Source organism: Bos indicus, chromosome 13 (genome assembly GCF_029378745.1).
Source record: "Bos indicus isolate NIAB-ARS_2022 breed Sahiwal x Tharparkar chromosome 13, NIAB-ARS_B.indTharparkar_mat_pri_1.0, whole genome shotgun sequence".
NCBI lineage: Eukaryota > Metazoa > Chordata > Mammalia > Artiodactyla > Bovidae > Bos > Bos indicus.
The window spans coordinates 43,601,738-43,617,849 of NC_091772.1; the positions used below are offsets into that span (position 1 = coordinate 43,601,738).

The 16,112-nt window shown below is 41.0% G+C and overlaps 1 protein-coding gene across 2 annotated transcripts; it reads left to right on the top strand.

Moving 5' to 3' along the window:
- Nucleotides 1-6,797: 6,797 nt before the first annotated feature.
- Nucleotides 6,798-15,756, top strand: LOC109568076 (dihydrodiol dehydrogenase 3-like). 2 transcript variants are annotated; one of them, XM_019973301.2, is made up of 10 exons: nt 6,840-6,953; nt 8,874-9,009; nt 9,182-9,349; nt 9,637-9,753; nt 10,994-11,071; nt 11,491-11,613; nt 12,442-12,551; nt 13,424-13,589; nt 15,010-15,092; nt 15,613-15,756. In XM_019973301.2, the coding sequence occupies exons 2-10, from the start codon at nt 8,980-8,982 to the stop codon at nt 15,653-15,655; spliced, it is 918 nt and encodes a 305-aa protein (XP_019828860.2). In that variant the 5' UTR covers nt 6,840-6,953; nt 8,874-8,979; the 3' UTR covers nt 15,656-15,756. The 2 variants fall into 2 exon arrangements, with proteins under 2 accessions (XP_019828859.2, XP_019828860.2); XM_019973300.2 differs by lacking the exon at nt 8,874-9,009 and having other exon boundaries at nt 6,798-6,953.
- Nucleotides 15,757-16,112: the final 356 nt, after the last annotated feature.

Consider the following 16,112-nt stretch of genomic DNA (forward strand, 5'->3'; position numbering starts at 1 on the left):
GTTCTTAAAGGTATAAAATTGGTAACAAATACATAAAAGCAAAAATTTTAAATCTAGAGTAGAGTTTGGAATTTCAAAAATATGATGTTAAAGAAAAGAAGAAGGAAAAGAAAGAGAGAAAAAACAAACAAACAAAAACAAACAAGGTCGCAAAAATTATAAAGAAAATATAGGTACAAAATTGATAACTAATACCAAAAAGCAAAAGTTAAAAATCTAGAGTAGAGTTTGGAATTTCAAAAATACAATGTTAAAAAAATAAGAAGAAAAAGAAAGAGAGAGAGAGAAAAAAACAAAAAAGAACAAACAAGCTCGCATAAATTATATAAAAAAAATACAGGTACAAAATTGATAACAAATACCAAAAAGCATAAATTAAAAATCTAGAATAGAGTTTGGAATTTCAGATATACAATGTTATTTAAAAGAAGAAGAGAAAGAAACAGAGAAAAAGAAAAAAAAATAAAAAAGGGTCACAGAAATTATATAAAAACAAAAACAAAAACAAAACTATAGGTACAAAATTGATAACAAATACTAAAAAGCTAAAATTAAAAATCTAGAGTATAGTTTGGAATTTCAAAAATACAATGTTAAAGAAAAGAAAGAAAAAGAAAAAAAAAGGTCAAAAAATTATTAAAAAAAAAATATATATATGAAGTTTGCTTTAAAAAAAATAGGGTCTTTTTTTTTTTTTTTGCAAAGTAATCGGTTATAAAAGTGGAAATTAAAGGAATAATAGAGGACTTAATATATATATATATATATATATTTTTTTTATAGGCTCACTTGTTCAGTCGCACTGAGGGGAGGTAGGGAGGGATGCTGCAAACAAATAACACTGGCGTGTGCTCGCAGTGCCTCAGCCACACTGGGTCTGCCCCCCGTTCACAGCGCATGTAGCCTCTCTGCCCACGCTGCTCAGGCTCTAGGTTGCTCCGCCGCGAACCATCCGCCGCCGGCCCTGGGCTGCCTGTACTTCCCAGGTCCAAGCCGCTCAGGTTCAGGCACTCGGGTAGTCCTCAGAGGCGCAGACTCTCGGTTGGGCCTACGTTTTGTGCCCTTCCCAGATCTGAGCAGCTCAGGTAATGAGGTGTTTTGCGCGCGCGATTGCTGCGACTTATTGCCTCCCCGCCGCTCGGTTATCTAGTTGTGCACCGGCACACCTTCTCAGGCAGATGTTGACCGTCCAGACCCCCAAGAAGTTTTAGTTAGCAAAGAAGCCTGCTTACAGTTTTATAGATAATGTCTCTCTGGGGCTGCGATTGTCCCCTTCCAGCTCTGGCTGCCTATCACCGGAGGGGGATGGTCTGCCTCCGGCTATCTCTGTTCAGTCCTTTATTCCGTGCGCGGGCCTGGCGGTGTCATAGGTTAGGGCTGGCTTTTTGCGTGGTAGATATCCCACAGTCTGGTTTGCTAGCCCAAATTATTTCGCTCAGATAGTGCTCGGGGTATTCAGGCCAGATTCTTGCGATGCAGCCCGCGCCGCACCTCCCTGCCCAGCCCCTGCTTGCTAATGGCGTATGCAGGCGTCTGCGCTGCTTCTCCGCTGGGGGAGTTACCGTAGGGCTCTCAATGTGCGGGTTTTAATTATTTATTTTTCCTCCCTGTTATGTTGCCCTCTGTGCTTCCAAGGCTCGGCACAGATTCGGCAGTGAGAAGGTTTCCTGGTGTTTGGAAACTTCTCTCTTTTTAAGACTCCCTTCCCGGGACGGAACTCCGTCCCTCCCTCTTTTGTCCCTTTTTTTGTCTTTTATATTTTTCCCTACCTCCTTTCGAAGACTTGGGTTGCTTTTCTGGGTGCCTGATGTCCTCTGCTGGCATTCAGAAGTTGTTTTGTGGAATTTACTCGGCATTTAAATGTTCTTTTGATGAATTTGTGGGGGAGAAAGTGTTCTCCCCGTCCTACTCCTGCGCCATCTTAGCTCCTCCTCTCTCCTGCTTTCTTGAGAAAAGACTCACACCTGTGTTGTATTTGTTCATCAGTGATCCATCCACTGTGGAGTCCCTACCTCCTGTACTTTGACTTAGTCACTAACATGGGATTCCAGCTGCCTAATTACTGCAGGAAGATGTCAAGACTGAAGACACAGATGACTGATCAAACAAGGAGAAGCTGGAAGGGAGTTTAGAGAGAAATGAATACAAATTATTGGTAAAATGAAGCTTTTTTTTTTTTTTTTTCCAGTGAAGGATCTCAAAACTCTCCCTATTGCTTGTAAGCTGTATCATGCTTCTGAGAAAAAGCCATGATGAAAGAAAAAATGTGGAAGGTTATTTTTCTGTACGTAGGAGCTCTTAAGTATAATTCTATGTTCTTCATTAGTCTGTGAATGCCTAGATTTACTCATCTTTGTGGGCTCAGGTCAGCAGCACAGCTCCTGGAACTTGGAATCGCTCAGAGTGCACTTTTTAATGAATTGAAAAGGACAAGTTCAGAAAGAAAAGTAAAAAGATGGGAAAAAAAAAAAAGGAAAACAGCAGTAATACTAATTTCTGAGTAACAAGTGTTTTAATATATTATAAATTAAGAAAGGAATATTCCCTCTTTGAGCTGTGTGATTATTCAGGTGCTTGTGGTAGCTCTCCAATAGAAGACAAGTTCCTTAATGCAGGCCCTCTGCATTTATGGAGTGTTCACTTGCTTATCCATGGGTGTATGAAAAAGGGCAGCTAATTTGTTCACTGGGCACCTTTTCATCATCTAGGGGCAGAAGTTTCACCTGTGTCTAAGATGGTCACTACAGTTACTGCCAGGTCTTGTGGTCTCATATAAATTGTAACGAGTCAAACTACCTGTCACTGTGGAGTGAATATCACATGTGGATGTTGGGACTGGACCTGCAGGTGCCGTGTGCACATGGAGCAGACACCGCATGTGTGCCTGTTGGGGGAGAACGAGGGATATGTTTGTAGATTTAGAGTTTTAGCCCATCCTGACCACATCATAGAGTAATGCTCTATGACAACATGACTGATTTAATAAATGAATCCTTCTCCTTCTCTCTCAGTGGTGTTGGTCACCCTGAGTATCCATTCTCTGAAGAATATTGACTCTCAACTCTCACTGAGATTCTTCAAGAATTTCTTGCATCACTTTTGTACTTGCTGGAGGTACTTAAATGAAGTGTCTGAACTTTTGAAAGCTTGCCTTTCCTTTTTTAAAAATAAAAAGTTTATGAAACAATAAAGACTTCAAGTAAGACTCTTGTTTCTGATCATTAAAGTAATACCTCCAAATTGTAGAAAATTTGGAAAATAGAAGGGACATGATAGAAAATAAAGATCAGTTGTGTTTACCCATTTAAAAATACTTACCTTTGGTATATTTACCTTGTGGTTTTCCTAGACAAATATGTGCATTTGTTTACTTACAAAGACAAATCAACTTCAATCGACAGGTTGTATACTTCTTTTGAAACTTAGCATAAGTATCTCGGTAAGCTAAAAGAATGATTTTAAAAAATCAGGTGTTGCATTTTGCTTCCTATAAAGTAGCACATTTTACTCATTTATATAATTTCTTAATTGTCTGCCCATGCTTAGCATTTTGATGAATTCTTACATATTTTGAGTTTGTTCATTGGTCATTCAGCAAAACTTTATTGAATATTCTTCAGAAAGACATTGTTTCATCAACAAATGTCAATAAGTGAAATAAATTCTTGAGCTTTTGGTCTCGTGGAGAATGAGACTGTGAATGGTATCAGGAGAATTTAGCTGTTAGAAATGGGTATGTGTCTGTTGAGATAGTTCTGCATAACATCTTGCATTTCTGTATGTCTATTAGGCAGAGACATCAACTACCCTTCATCCCACACAACTTTTCATTTCTACAAAACAGCCTTGAAGATAGAGACAGTGGTTCCTGCATTTCTCTGGAACAGAAAATGCTTATTCCAGGAAGGAAGAGTGTTCATGGAACATTTAAGGGCCAGAAAGTCTGCTCATGTGTGTGAGTTTAGTGAGGTGGGGAGATCCCTATGGGGCAGGGGGTCATTGTCACATAGGCTTTTAAAGGACTTTACTGTGAGGGAAATGGAGAAGGATACTTCCAGAACCACTGCTCCTCGGGCCACTCTCTGATAGCTGATGGCCACACTGGCCTGTCCAAATGTCCTGCCTGTCTGAGCTGGCTCTGTACCCTACACTGCACACTCTGCCCAGCATGGGTGGCCCTCACCCTGGGGGGAGTAAACGGGATCCAGAGGCCCTGAGGGGGCATCTGTGGGCTGGGGGACACACGGGCTGCCCAGTAAACTGGCCAAGTCCTGAACAATGTCCAGCTGCCTCCTTAGCCTGTTCCAGGAGCATAAGCGGGTGCGTGTCTCAGGAGAGGAGTCAGGTTCCCGGGCCTCCTGTGCGTCCACCTGGGTTCACAATAGCTGCGGGGCTGCGACCTCACGGGGTCGTCCCAGGGCTGCAGTGCCCAGTTTGTGGTGTGCACGGGTCTCTCCAGGGAGGACCTCTGAGTCCCTGTCCCCCCTTCTCATCTGGGGCCCTCTTGTGGGCTCAGTCCTGGTCTGCAGGCTTCTCTTCCCTTCCCACCCAGCTCCATGGGGATGGTTCTTTACAGCCTTGGTGTGGAGGAGTCTTCCTGCTTGTGTTGTGTGTTTTCAAGAGATGGGACCCACTAATGTGCTTCTGGGGGAGCTGAGCTCAGCGTCCTCTTGCCCACCTGGAGCTCCTCCCCAGGACAGTGTGTGAAACTCACTATGCTCTAAGTGTGGCCCCTGTGATTGTGCAGGAAGAGTCGGTGCTGATTTCTTTTCTTCCTTTCATGGATCAGGCTTTTCTAGTAGGGCAGTGGTAAAGAATCTGTCTGACAGTGCAGGAGATACGGGTTGCATCCCTGATCCAGGAAGATCCACTGGAAAAGGAAATGGCAGCCCACTCCAGTATTCTTGCCTGGAGAATACCATGGACAGAGAAACCTGTGGGGTCCATGGGGTCACAATAGAGGGGTCTTGACTTAGCGACTAAACAGTAACAAAACAGTTTCATGGCTCATGTTTTTCTCTCTTTTTTCCCTCTCTGTCTCTTTTTTTAGCTTTGTTGTTTCACCTTTCTTTATTGTATGCCTTTTCTCTCTCTCCCTCTGTGTGTTCATGACTGGGTACTTGAAGTACAGCACACCCACTGTTTGCATATTTGTACCACATCCAGTTTGTCCTTCACTAGCTGATGTGGTATGTCCCTGTTCTGGGGTCAGCCCAACAGGAATCTAAGGGAAACTCAGGTCATTTCTGAGTCACAACTTACCTGGCCCATGAGTGGCTTTCTGATTCTGGGAAATTTATGATTGTTTTTGAATGCCTTACTATACCCCAAATCCACACCCCAATTCCATCAGGGCTTTACATGGTCTTGTGTGTGTCTCTACCCTTAGTCCCTGGCCCTGGCCCCATGCATATCTATTCCCCCTGCAGGTGTAATGAGCCACTCCAGCTGCTTTTCAGTTCAAGCTCAGAGTTAAGTGAAACGGACACCATTTTCCTGGCAAACTCCAAGTAGTGGAGAATATTGCACATAAGGATTTCTGCAATGAGTCTGCTTTGAGGGAGGCAGCGGGGTGCTGCACCGCCACCCTTTACAGATCAAGATGGCCCTGCTCAAGTCAGGGGAGAGGTGAGTGTGAATAAAAACATACAGAAATATCCTTCCAGTCTTTTGGCTCTTCCCTAGTTGTACGTTCACTTTGTTGCTGTAGATGTTTTTTTGACTGGTTCCCAGAACTCCTACGACATTTTTCAGCTGCTTTCTTTTTCCATACTTCCCTTTGCAAGGGAGACTTCACTCCTCCTAGCTCACTATTTTGCTGACATCACTCTATGTGTTAAAATGAATTTTCCTTCACAACATTTGCTTGTACCAGTGCATCATCGTTTCCCTTACTCTTCCTAAATTTGTTGCAATTTCAGTTGTTTATCGGTTTTTCTTTTATGAATAATGTTTAGCATGATAACAAACTGTGTAAAATATGTATTGGTTACATTATAAGAGTACCCTAAAAAGTTGTGTAACTTAGTTCAAGGTATAAACACTCAAGAGTCTGTTTGAACCTGCACATGGTATCCAAAAACTGTTAATAATTGACATCAATAAACACTTTGCCAAAATGCCTGGTTTTGGTATCCTTTTCAGAATTTCACCTAAGGGCTTCTCAGGTGGCCCAGTGGTAAGAAATCGCCTGCCAATGTAAGTGACTCAAGAAACTTGGCTTTGATCCTTGGATCAGGAAGATACTGTAGTGTAGGGAATGGCAACCCACTCTAGTATTCTAGCTGGGAAATTCCATGAACTCTGGAGCCTGGCAGGGTACAGGCCATGGGGTTGTAAAAGAGTGGGACATGACTTACTGACTATACCTTGACCACCATAGGTGTATAAAGCAAAATAATTTTGCTGCTGGAAAATTTAAAAGGCAAATTTGGTTTGTTTCACATTTCGATTCTCTATTAAGAGATTATATTTTGGAAAATGCTTAATAATCAACACTTCTTAATTGTGTGATTAGTGTGCCTTCCTATACTATGAAATACTTGTTTCAATTGATGTTTCATCAAAAGTGGGCTCCATAATTAGAAAAGTGAAATGACTGGTATGTGGAGGTTTCTGTGTAACATTTGGCCAATAATTGTTTGGCACATTTCATGATTATATAACTGAAGTTATTCTGATTAAAAAATAAACTACCAAAGTAATTGGCTTCATTTCTCTTCTTACTCTATGGGCATTGGTTTAATCCTCTCCTCCTCCAATGTATCTGCTAACATTGGACAGTCAGCTGGGGCGTTAACTTCCTGTTATTTATAGCCTGTGAAGGCAGAAGAAAAGATCAGTCTGCTTATTCAGAGGTGAAACAGGTAATGGATCCCAAAGGCCAGAGAGTGAAGCTTAATGATGGCCACTTCATTCCTGTCCTGGGATTTGGCACTGCTGAAGCTAAAGAGGTGACAGAGGTGGTTTGGGGTTGAGATATAAATAGTAGTGGATGTAACATGAGTGGAAGGGACTTGGGTTGTCAAGCACTGAGCACCTGGCTAGCTCCTCTAGCCACTAACCAGGCTAGAACCATGTCCTGTGAAAAGAGAGAGAGTATCCAGTTTTCACTTTGCATCAGGGTCTGAGGCTGTGCTCACCTGCAGATTACTCTGGGTTTCCCTCCAGTTTCTGTCTCTTTCCCAGCTTGGCACAAGAGGTGAGACTCGGCTGTCAAGATCACTGACTGTCAACTGCTTTGCTTTGAGGGCGATTGCAATGGCCGGTCTCTCTGTGTATTTCATTAGTTACAGAACTCTTACCTCCTTCAAAAATGATGTGACCCAGAGAAGTATTTGAGGTGGAAGTTCCTAAGGATGAGGCGAATAGGAACTAATGGGAGAGAACTGCTTCTCTACTGTGGGGTGCCTTGTAGGTGCCAGGCAAGACACTCCAGTTGTGTTTTGCCTTGTACTTCAGTTGCTCCTTGGAAACTTCTTCTAATGGAAAATATGGTGTCACTTGAGGGGATAAGCTACCATCTTACAGGCCATGTTGTGTAATGCATCCCTTGGGTGTTGTAATGTCTTTTTATTAAAGTGTAGTTTTCAGTGCTTGGACAGAAAAGGGACTAGCAGACAAATCTCTAGACCTGAAGCCAGAAAGTTTGCTGTCCATCTTGTCTTTAGAGAATGTAGTTGTGACAAATTCTGATCCCGAAACTTTGGGTCTCACTTTTATCATTTGGAGAACAGAAGGAAATATTCAGAGGCATTTTGGAAAGAGAAGACAGGACATTTTAGTGCCAAGTAGGGTGCAGGGAGTAAAGTGTCCAGGCTAGTACTAAAGTTTACTGGTCCATTCCTAGTATATCCCTGAATACCCAAGTGTTTAAGAAAGACCAGGACTGAACCCAACAGAGAGCAGTTGCACCAATTATCTACCTCCTTGAAATAGAAAAGATTCTGACACATGAAAAAGAAATAGAATATTATTCAGCATTTTAAACAAAGTTAATACTGCCATTTGAAATTACACAGGTGAACTGGGAGAAGTTTAGCTAGGTGAAGTAAGCCAGAAATAAAAAGACAAATACTACATGATGTCTTTGTGAAAAGTGAAAGTGAAATCGCTCAGTCGTGTCCGACTCTTTGCGACCCAATGGACTGTAGCCTACCAGGCTCCTCTGTCCGTGGGATTTTCCAGGCAAGAACACTGGAGTGGGTTGCCATTTCCTTCTCCAGGAGATCCTGACCCAGGGATCAAACCTGGGTCTCCTTCATTTTAGGCAGACACTTTACTGTCTGAGCCACCAAGGAAGTCTCTTTGTAGGTGGAATCTAAAATAGTGGAACTTATAGAAACAGAGAGTAGAGAAATGAAGACCAAAAGCTGGAGATAAATCTGTGAAAAATGGAAAGATGTTTGTCAACAGTCTAGACCTTCAGTGATACAATGAATAAGTTGGTGACCTGATGCACAGCACCGTGACTATAGTTATAAATAATGGGTGATACCCTGAGATTTTGTAGAGATTAGATCTGAAGTTTTCTTATAAACCCCCTAAAGTAAGGTAAGTGGAGTGATCTGCTAAATAGCTTGATTTTAGTGATCATCAACAATGAACACTTATATGAGAACATCACTTTTTATACCTTGAATAGATACAGTTTATATTTGGTGTATTCCATGTAGCTTTACTGGTAGACAGTGGTCTTAGAAGCTTTCACCTTGCTTCTTGATGCTTTTTGTTATTTAGTTTTTCAGTTACTAAGTCATGTCTGACTCTTTGTGATCCTATGGATTACAACAGTCCAGGCTCCCTGTCTCTCACTATCTCCTGTAGTTAATGTCTTTACCATGTACCTTATACCTTTTTTATTTTGCTTCAAGAATCTTATAGTATAAATCACATTCATTACTACAACTTAATGCTGAGTCCTTTGGGTCCACTGAACCTGGACGTGGTCTTGGAGTCCTCTGATGCCTGTGATCGACCATGGATCATTTGGGATGTAAGGGTTACTGGGTGGGTATTTAAAATCTGACCAGGAATGTTCAGGGAAACTGTCATGGGTTCAGCACCAGACCAGAACTAATCAAAGATATGAAGAAAAGTTGATTCTTTGGAAGATCAAAGCTTGCGCTAGCAATCTCTTAATCATGTGGGTATTCAACTTCTACCTTTGTTGCTTATGTAGGTTCCTAAGAGTGAAGCTCTGGAAGTCACCAAATTTGCTATAGAGGTTGGGTTCCGCCATATTGACTGTGCTCATGTGTACCAAAATGAAGAGCACGTTGGCCAGGCCATTCGAAGCAAGATTGCAGATGGCACTGTGAAGAGAGAAGACATATTCTACACTTCAAAGGTGCTGCATGTTGTGTGTTGAATGTGTGTACTAGTGAGTGTGCCCAGGTCACTATTATATAATAGGATCATGTTTGGTGAAGAATTGATTGGTGAACTATGCTTCTTGGTATAGTCTTAAGGTATTAGAAATCCCTGGTGTTCAATGTTTAAGACTTGGCACATTACTATTATGGGCTCCCATTCCATCATGTGTCAGGGAAGTAATATCCCATAAGCCATGCAGTAAGACCAAAAGAAAATTTCCTAAATTTTTATTAATAAAATTTCTATTTTTTAATATTTCAGCTTTGGTGCACTTTCCTTCGACCAGAGTTGGTCAGACCAGCCTTGGAAAAGTCACTGAAAAATCTTCACCTGGACTATGTTGATCTCTATATTATTCATTTTCCACTGGCTATGAAGGTTGGATATATGTGTGATCACATCAATTTTAAATCTTGTGTTAGAATGTGCGTCAACTTACATGGATGGTTGAATTAAGATTTTTCTTAGTAGATTGAAAGGATGATTACACCAGAGTAGAATCCCCCAAATAATCATTTGTGATCATCTTTTTACTGAGCTTCTTTAAATCTGTTACATGCCCCCCCAGACAAAGGAGTTAATAATCCAAGACTCTCTGCCAGAAAAACTTGAGGCAGTAGAAACAGGCAAGTTCTGTACACAGTCTTGATTATGACTCCTGAGTGTCTGGGGATTTCATGAACCAAGAGTTTGGTGCAGCTGTGGTGAACATGGGACTGCCTCATATTGAACATGATTAGTTTATCTTGTCTTTCACCCTTGAAAGGTTAGCAGATTTGGTGCTGTTCCCTCTGGGTGTGTCTAAACTTTGTACCTTTATAAGGAGTTGGGAGATATTGTCTAGTCTTGCTTGACTTTATGATGAGCTTTGTAGACTACACTTAGTCATTAAGAATGGTTTACTTAGAAATCTTGATTTCTAGTTATAGAAATCAACTCAAGCCATCTAATGCAAAATAACTTAGTGGAGTATGTAGGTGGCAAGTCCCAGACACAGAGAGTTTTGAGGATTCTCAGGACTCCTCAGAAATGTCTCTTTTTTCTATCCCTTATAAGGGGATTACTTTATTTTTACTGAACATTTTCCATTGGTGGAAAATATGACCTTGGGGGCATTTCAAAGCTCAGGGTCATAAGCATTTGAGAGCACATCTGGATCTTTCACATTCCATATCATCCTAATGAGAGCCTTGCTGGTTCACATGCCTGTCCTAGGGCATCTAATGCTAGAAGGGTAAAGGAAATTTGATTATCTAGCCCAGGTCTAGTTTACAAGTTTTATTTTGGAAACTATGGCATGTAAGTTACTGCCATTCTCAGATCAGAGATATTTCAAAAGAACCAAGTACAGGGAACAGAAAAAATTAACAAGAAGTCACTGGAAGTCCCTTTTAGGACATGGAAAAATTATTGCAACATATAATAAGTGTAAGAGATTAGAATAAGCCTCCCTCAAAAGACATTGCTTACAACTCCATACACAAATCACTTTGCAAATATTAGTATGTAGAAAGTTGTAAAGCTACCTCATAGAGGTTTAATTCTTAGTGCCTGGCAGCCTGGCTAAATGTGGAGAAATTATTTTGTCACATCTCTAATATATCTGCCTCTGTTCCAGCCAGGGGAGGAATTATTGCCAAAAGATGAAAATGGAAAACTGATAGGTGATTCGGTGGATCTCTGTCACACGTGGGAGGTGAGTCCAGGGAGGAGAGAAACAGAGGAGGATCCAGGAGAGGGGGAAACTCCTTCATTTCTGCTACCTGTGAGAATGGGCTGTGGACCATCAGACTCGGCAGTTCATGAATCTAAGGGCTGGGATGCTGGGTTTGTGGCGAGGAAACCATTGCTGAAATGTTCATAGAAAAGAACGGAGGAGGAGAATATGGGACAGTGTAGACAGGCATCTCTTTCCTTCCTTGTGATATGTCTTCTCCAGGGTTTTCTAAGGAGGAGTTGGTAATTCTTCTTCGATCATGACCTTCTTCTCCTTTTTCCTTTCTTAAAATCAATGTAAATTCTTGACATGAGACACTTTTTACAGGTTTTTTCCCCAGCATTTATTCTTGGTCTATCACTCATTTCAAACGACTGTTCACCACCTCTCCCTCCCAGGCCCTGGAGAAGTGTAAGGATGCAGGGCTGGCCAAGTCCATCGGGGTATCCAACTTCAACCACAAGCAGCTGGAGAAGATCCTGAACAAGCCGGGGCTCAAGTACAAGCCAGTCTGCAACCAGGTGAGCAGCTCGGCTCCTCTTCCTCCTGCTCTTCAGAACCTCCTTCTTGCGCTGGAGCCTGATGTCTGTCTGTCCTCCCCTCCTGTTCATCCAACCTTTGTGGGACAGAGGATTCTAGAGAGTAGAGTTGCTGTCTGGATAGTGTGAATAGAAGCCCAAATCTGATGTAGTCAGATTTGATGTATCTATCTGATGTAGTCTGGATGGAAAAGGTAGGGAGGGCATCCTGCTAAATTGTGGGTAGAACCTAGAACTAGAGGTAGGATGTGTTTTCCTGAGATTAAAGGATGACAAGATTGGACGGGAAAGTGCCCTGGAATGAACTTTGTGTACGAAGGAAGCCATGAAAACATTGAATGGGAAGTAAATTAATAAAGTAACCAATCAGCTGAAATGGGTGGTGAGGGTTTGTGTGGGGTTCTGATGACTGAATCCTTAGTCTTGGTGTCTCAACATTTATGAGTCTCAACAGGGAGCACAGAACAGAAAAATGTGCTGGAGATGATGAAATTCATCCAGGTTAGAGGGTGAAGTTAAAGGTTCAAGGTGATGCTAACAGAAGATAAAACATTTACCAGGGAATATCTACTCAAATATAGAGTACACCTTTTGATTACTCAACTTGGACTGGTTCTCCCATCCATGGTCTGTCATAAAATTAACTGTATAAACACACTTTTCTCTATTGTTCTCTAGATGTTGATATTTCCATTTTACATTTAATGTTGCAACCTTTCCTTTAGGCACTTAAAACTTTTAATCTGCCTCTGTCATATTAATATTACCTTTTCAAATAATCTGACACTCTTCTCTGTTGACATTCTGCAGGTGGAATGTCACCCTTATCTCAACCAGAGCAAACTGTTGGATTTCTGCAAGTCACATGATATTGTTCTTGTAGCCTATGGTGCTCTGGGATCCCAACGAGTAAAAGAATGGTATTGAATCCTACTGAAGACAACTGGGAGTTTCCTTAAAATTCAATTTTTGATGAGCTATTTAAAAATACAGTACCCAGATAACTCTTATAAGCAAAGGGAAGTGAGGGGACAGATGGAATATTTTCTTCTATCTTCCTATCACCCAGCCATTTTTCTACATTGTATTAGCTTGTAGACTCATCATTAACAGATATCTGCATTAAAATCTATATATAATCCCCTAGTTGAAACCAGAAACACAAGCTTATGTCATGATTTATATAGATATTAACTAATAAAACATTTCTAAAAATAGAAATTCCAAGCCTCACTTACCTTATGTCTAAAATTGGTATAATACTATGCAATTCTCAGGTCTATTATGATAGAAAAAACTAAACTTGAACGATTTTTGTATATATCTAAAGAAGAGTGGTGACAGAATAGATTTCTCTGATTTTGAGAGTACTCAGTGTTTATCACTTAGGACTATTCACTTAGGAAAGTGAAAAATTTTAAAAATCCCTGTTTTTTTCCTTCTGTTCTCTGTTCATGGCCTTGATTATAGAAGAAAAACAACCTCTGAGAATTAAAAAAAAAAAAAAATCCACGACTTTAGCACTCCTGGTCTCAGGTCAATAATGCATCCAAATAACCTGCAGAGCTTTGTAAACACAGAATGGGATGTGACACAGTTGAAATGCTGATTTAGTTTGTCTTCAGCTAGCCATGGAATTTTTATGTCTGACAAGATCCCAGGTGATACTGATGATGCTGGTACACTTTGAGAAGCACTGGTATAGAGAGGACCTACTTAATCTGTTTGGGAAAACTACTCACAAACTGCATACTTAGGCTCAGCTCCTCTGGATTTCTGAATTTTCTTCTAGGGTGAACTTGAATCTCCCCGTTCTCTTGGAGGACTCAGTTCTTTGTGCCATTGCCAAAAAGCACAAGCAAACCCCAGCTCTGGTTGTCCTTCGTTACCAGATACAACGTGGGGTTGTTGTTCTGGCCAAGAGTTACAACAAGAAGCGGATCAAAGAGAACATACAGGTGATGAGTGGGGCTCTGGGCTGAGGGCTTCTATGGAATATCCTTCATGAGGGTCATTCTTTGTCTGTCTCTCAAGACTTTCCTTGAGTCAAGATGAATTACCTGTTCTTCCCTATGCATGAATGACTTGTGTGTATTCCTGATGGTTTTCTTTTCCTGCTGTGGCAGCAGGAGAGGTGGCCTCCCTGAAGAGGGTTCAGTTCTGTTCAATTAAGTCACCCAGTCATGTCTGACCCTTTACGGCCTATGGATTTCAGCATGCCAGGCTTCCCTGTCCATTACCATATCCTGGAGCTTGCTGAAACTCATGTCAATTAAGTCGGTGATGCCATCCAACCATCTCATCCTTTGTCATCCTCCTTTCCTCTTGCCTTCCATCTTTCCTTTTGATGATTGTAGGGGAGCAAGTGGTCTCCCCATCCTATTCCTCCACCATCTTAGGACTGCCTCGGCCCTTCTCTTCTATTTAACTATTCAGTCCTTTGTACTGTGTTCTTAAAATTGAAAATAAGTGTTCTTTCTCAGAATGGTACATTCATCTTTAAAGATGTCTTGACTGCTCTTGACTGTTCTTTTATTTAAAATTTAGTATCACTTTACTGATTTCCACAAAAGAATATTGTTTAACTCCTTGGATCATGCTGCACTGAAATACTAGATCACTCTGGAGAAATGTATTTCTTTAGAAAATTGAGCTTTTCTTTTCATGACTGTGATGTTAATTTTTAATAATTTGCTGTTCTTTAACATTTTAAACACTTTTCATAACTTTCTCCACTAAAGTGTCAGTCGCTTCAGTTGTGTGTGACTCCTTGTGACCCCATGGACTGTAGTCTGTCAGGCTCCTCTGTCCATGCAATGCCCCAGGCAAGAATACTGAAGTTGGTTGCCATTTCCTTCTCCAGGGGATTTTCTCAACACAGAGATCTTCTCCACTAAGGCACTGACATATAGGTTTTGTTAGATTTATTCATAGGTAAGAAGTAAGTTTGAAATCAGATTCCTGATAGGCTTTCAAGGGGGAGCCTCCACCCACGCTGCTTCAGCTGAAAGCTGTCACTCTTAGGGCGTGTTGGGAAGACGAAATCAGTCTAATGTTAGTTCAGGTTCAAGTATCGAGTTAGGAGTGTCCACAGCAGTTTGTTTGGAAAAAGATTTTAGTTTGTTTCCTGTCGCAAGTGATTCACTTAGAAAGATAAGGGATTGATACACAGTAATGTTAGTGAGGTGGACAGAGTAGGAGAAGGTGTGGGAAGGAGAGGTGAGAACTCAGCAAGGGTCCCAGGTTGTTCTACTGGAAGCTGAGGACAGACACGGCTTCCCTGTCCCCTCTGTCTCCAGCCAGCTGGAAAGTCCTCCAGTCCCCAGGGGATGCTGGCTCCCTGAGGGAGAGGTTAATGTGATTGTTCCTTCCTTCCAGGTGTTTGACTTTGAACTGACTCCAGAAGACATGAAAGCAATCGATGGCCTCAATAAAAATAAAAGATATTATGAATTTCTTGTGTAAGTGACTGTTTCACAAACACAGTCGTTTTTGTTTTTGTTTTTTGTAGCAGAGAGGTGAGCAGGGGAACTAAGATTTTTAAAAGCTTAAGTCTAGAAAGACAGTCCTTATTTCCAGAGTAGGAGTGAGCCAGGTACTTCCTGCAGACCTCAGCCCAGAGGTTTCCTTCAGGGCTCCATCCTCGATCAACAGAAATTGATTGGGGACCAGGAGAGCCCATCAGTAAAATTCCCACAGTTGACATTGTGGTGAATAAATTCACTACTTTGTGCCCCGAATCCCTGAGCCTAGTGTACCTCCTCTCAGAGCCCAGGGAGCCAGGAAACACAAAGGGCACAGTGCCTGCAGCCCACTATTCTTTCAGGGACCAGTGAACATGTTTAATTGTTAATTCTTTTTACATAAGGAAAAAGAATTAGTTATTATATAAGAATAAAATAAGACAGTTATTATTATTAATAATAACTATATTATTATGAAGCCAGATTTCATAAATGAGTCCATCTCTTTGTCTTCCAGTGGTGTCGGTCACCCTGAGTATCCATTCTCTGAAGAATATTGATCAACTCACTGTGGTTCTTCGATAACTCTTTACTTCTGTGGGGTGGTGAATATTTTTATGCTTGATGAAGAAATTTAAATAAAGTGTCTGAACTTCTGAAACCATGCCTTTCTTTTTAAAAATAAACAGTTTATGAAACAGCATAGACTTTAAAGTAAGAATGCTCTTTCTTTCCTGTCATTGAAATAATACATATATATGACAGAATATTTAGGTAGAAAAGGGAAAGGTTAGGAAATAAAGATCAGTCATGTTTACCCATTCGATAATACTTACCTTTTGTGCATTTACCTTGTAATTTTCCTAGGCACATATGTGCATTTTTTTATTTACAAAGACAAATAAACTTCATTCTACAGATTGTATACTTCTTTTGAAACATAGCCTAAGTATCTTGGTAAGCTAAAAATATGATTTAAAAAATCCAGTATTATATTTTGCTTCCTGTATAGCAAGT

What these genes read in the sequence shown, in the direction of transcription:
- LOC109568076 (XM_019973300.2), top strand. Translation starts at nt 6,870, where the DNA reads ATGGATCCCAAAGGCCAGAGAGTGAAGCTTAATGATGGCCACTTCATT. An exon ending in ACATATTCTACACTTCAAAG is followed by an intron (nt 9,350 to 9,636) that starts GTGCTGCATGTT and finishes TTAATATTTCAG; the next exon opens with CTTTGGTGCACTTTCCTTCG. An exon ending in ACAAGCCAGTCTGCAACCAG is followed by an intron (nt 11,614 to 12,441) that starts GTGAGCAGCTCG and finishes GACATTCTGCAG; the next exon opens with GTGGAATGTCACCCTTATCT.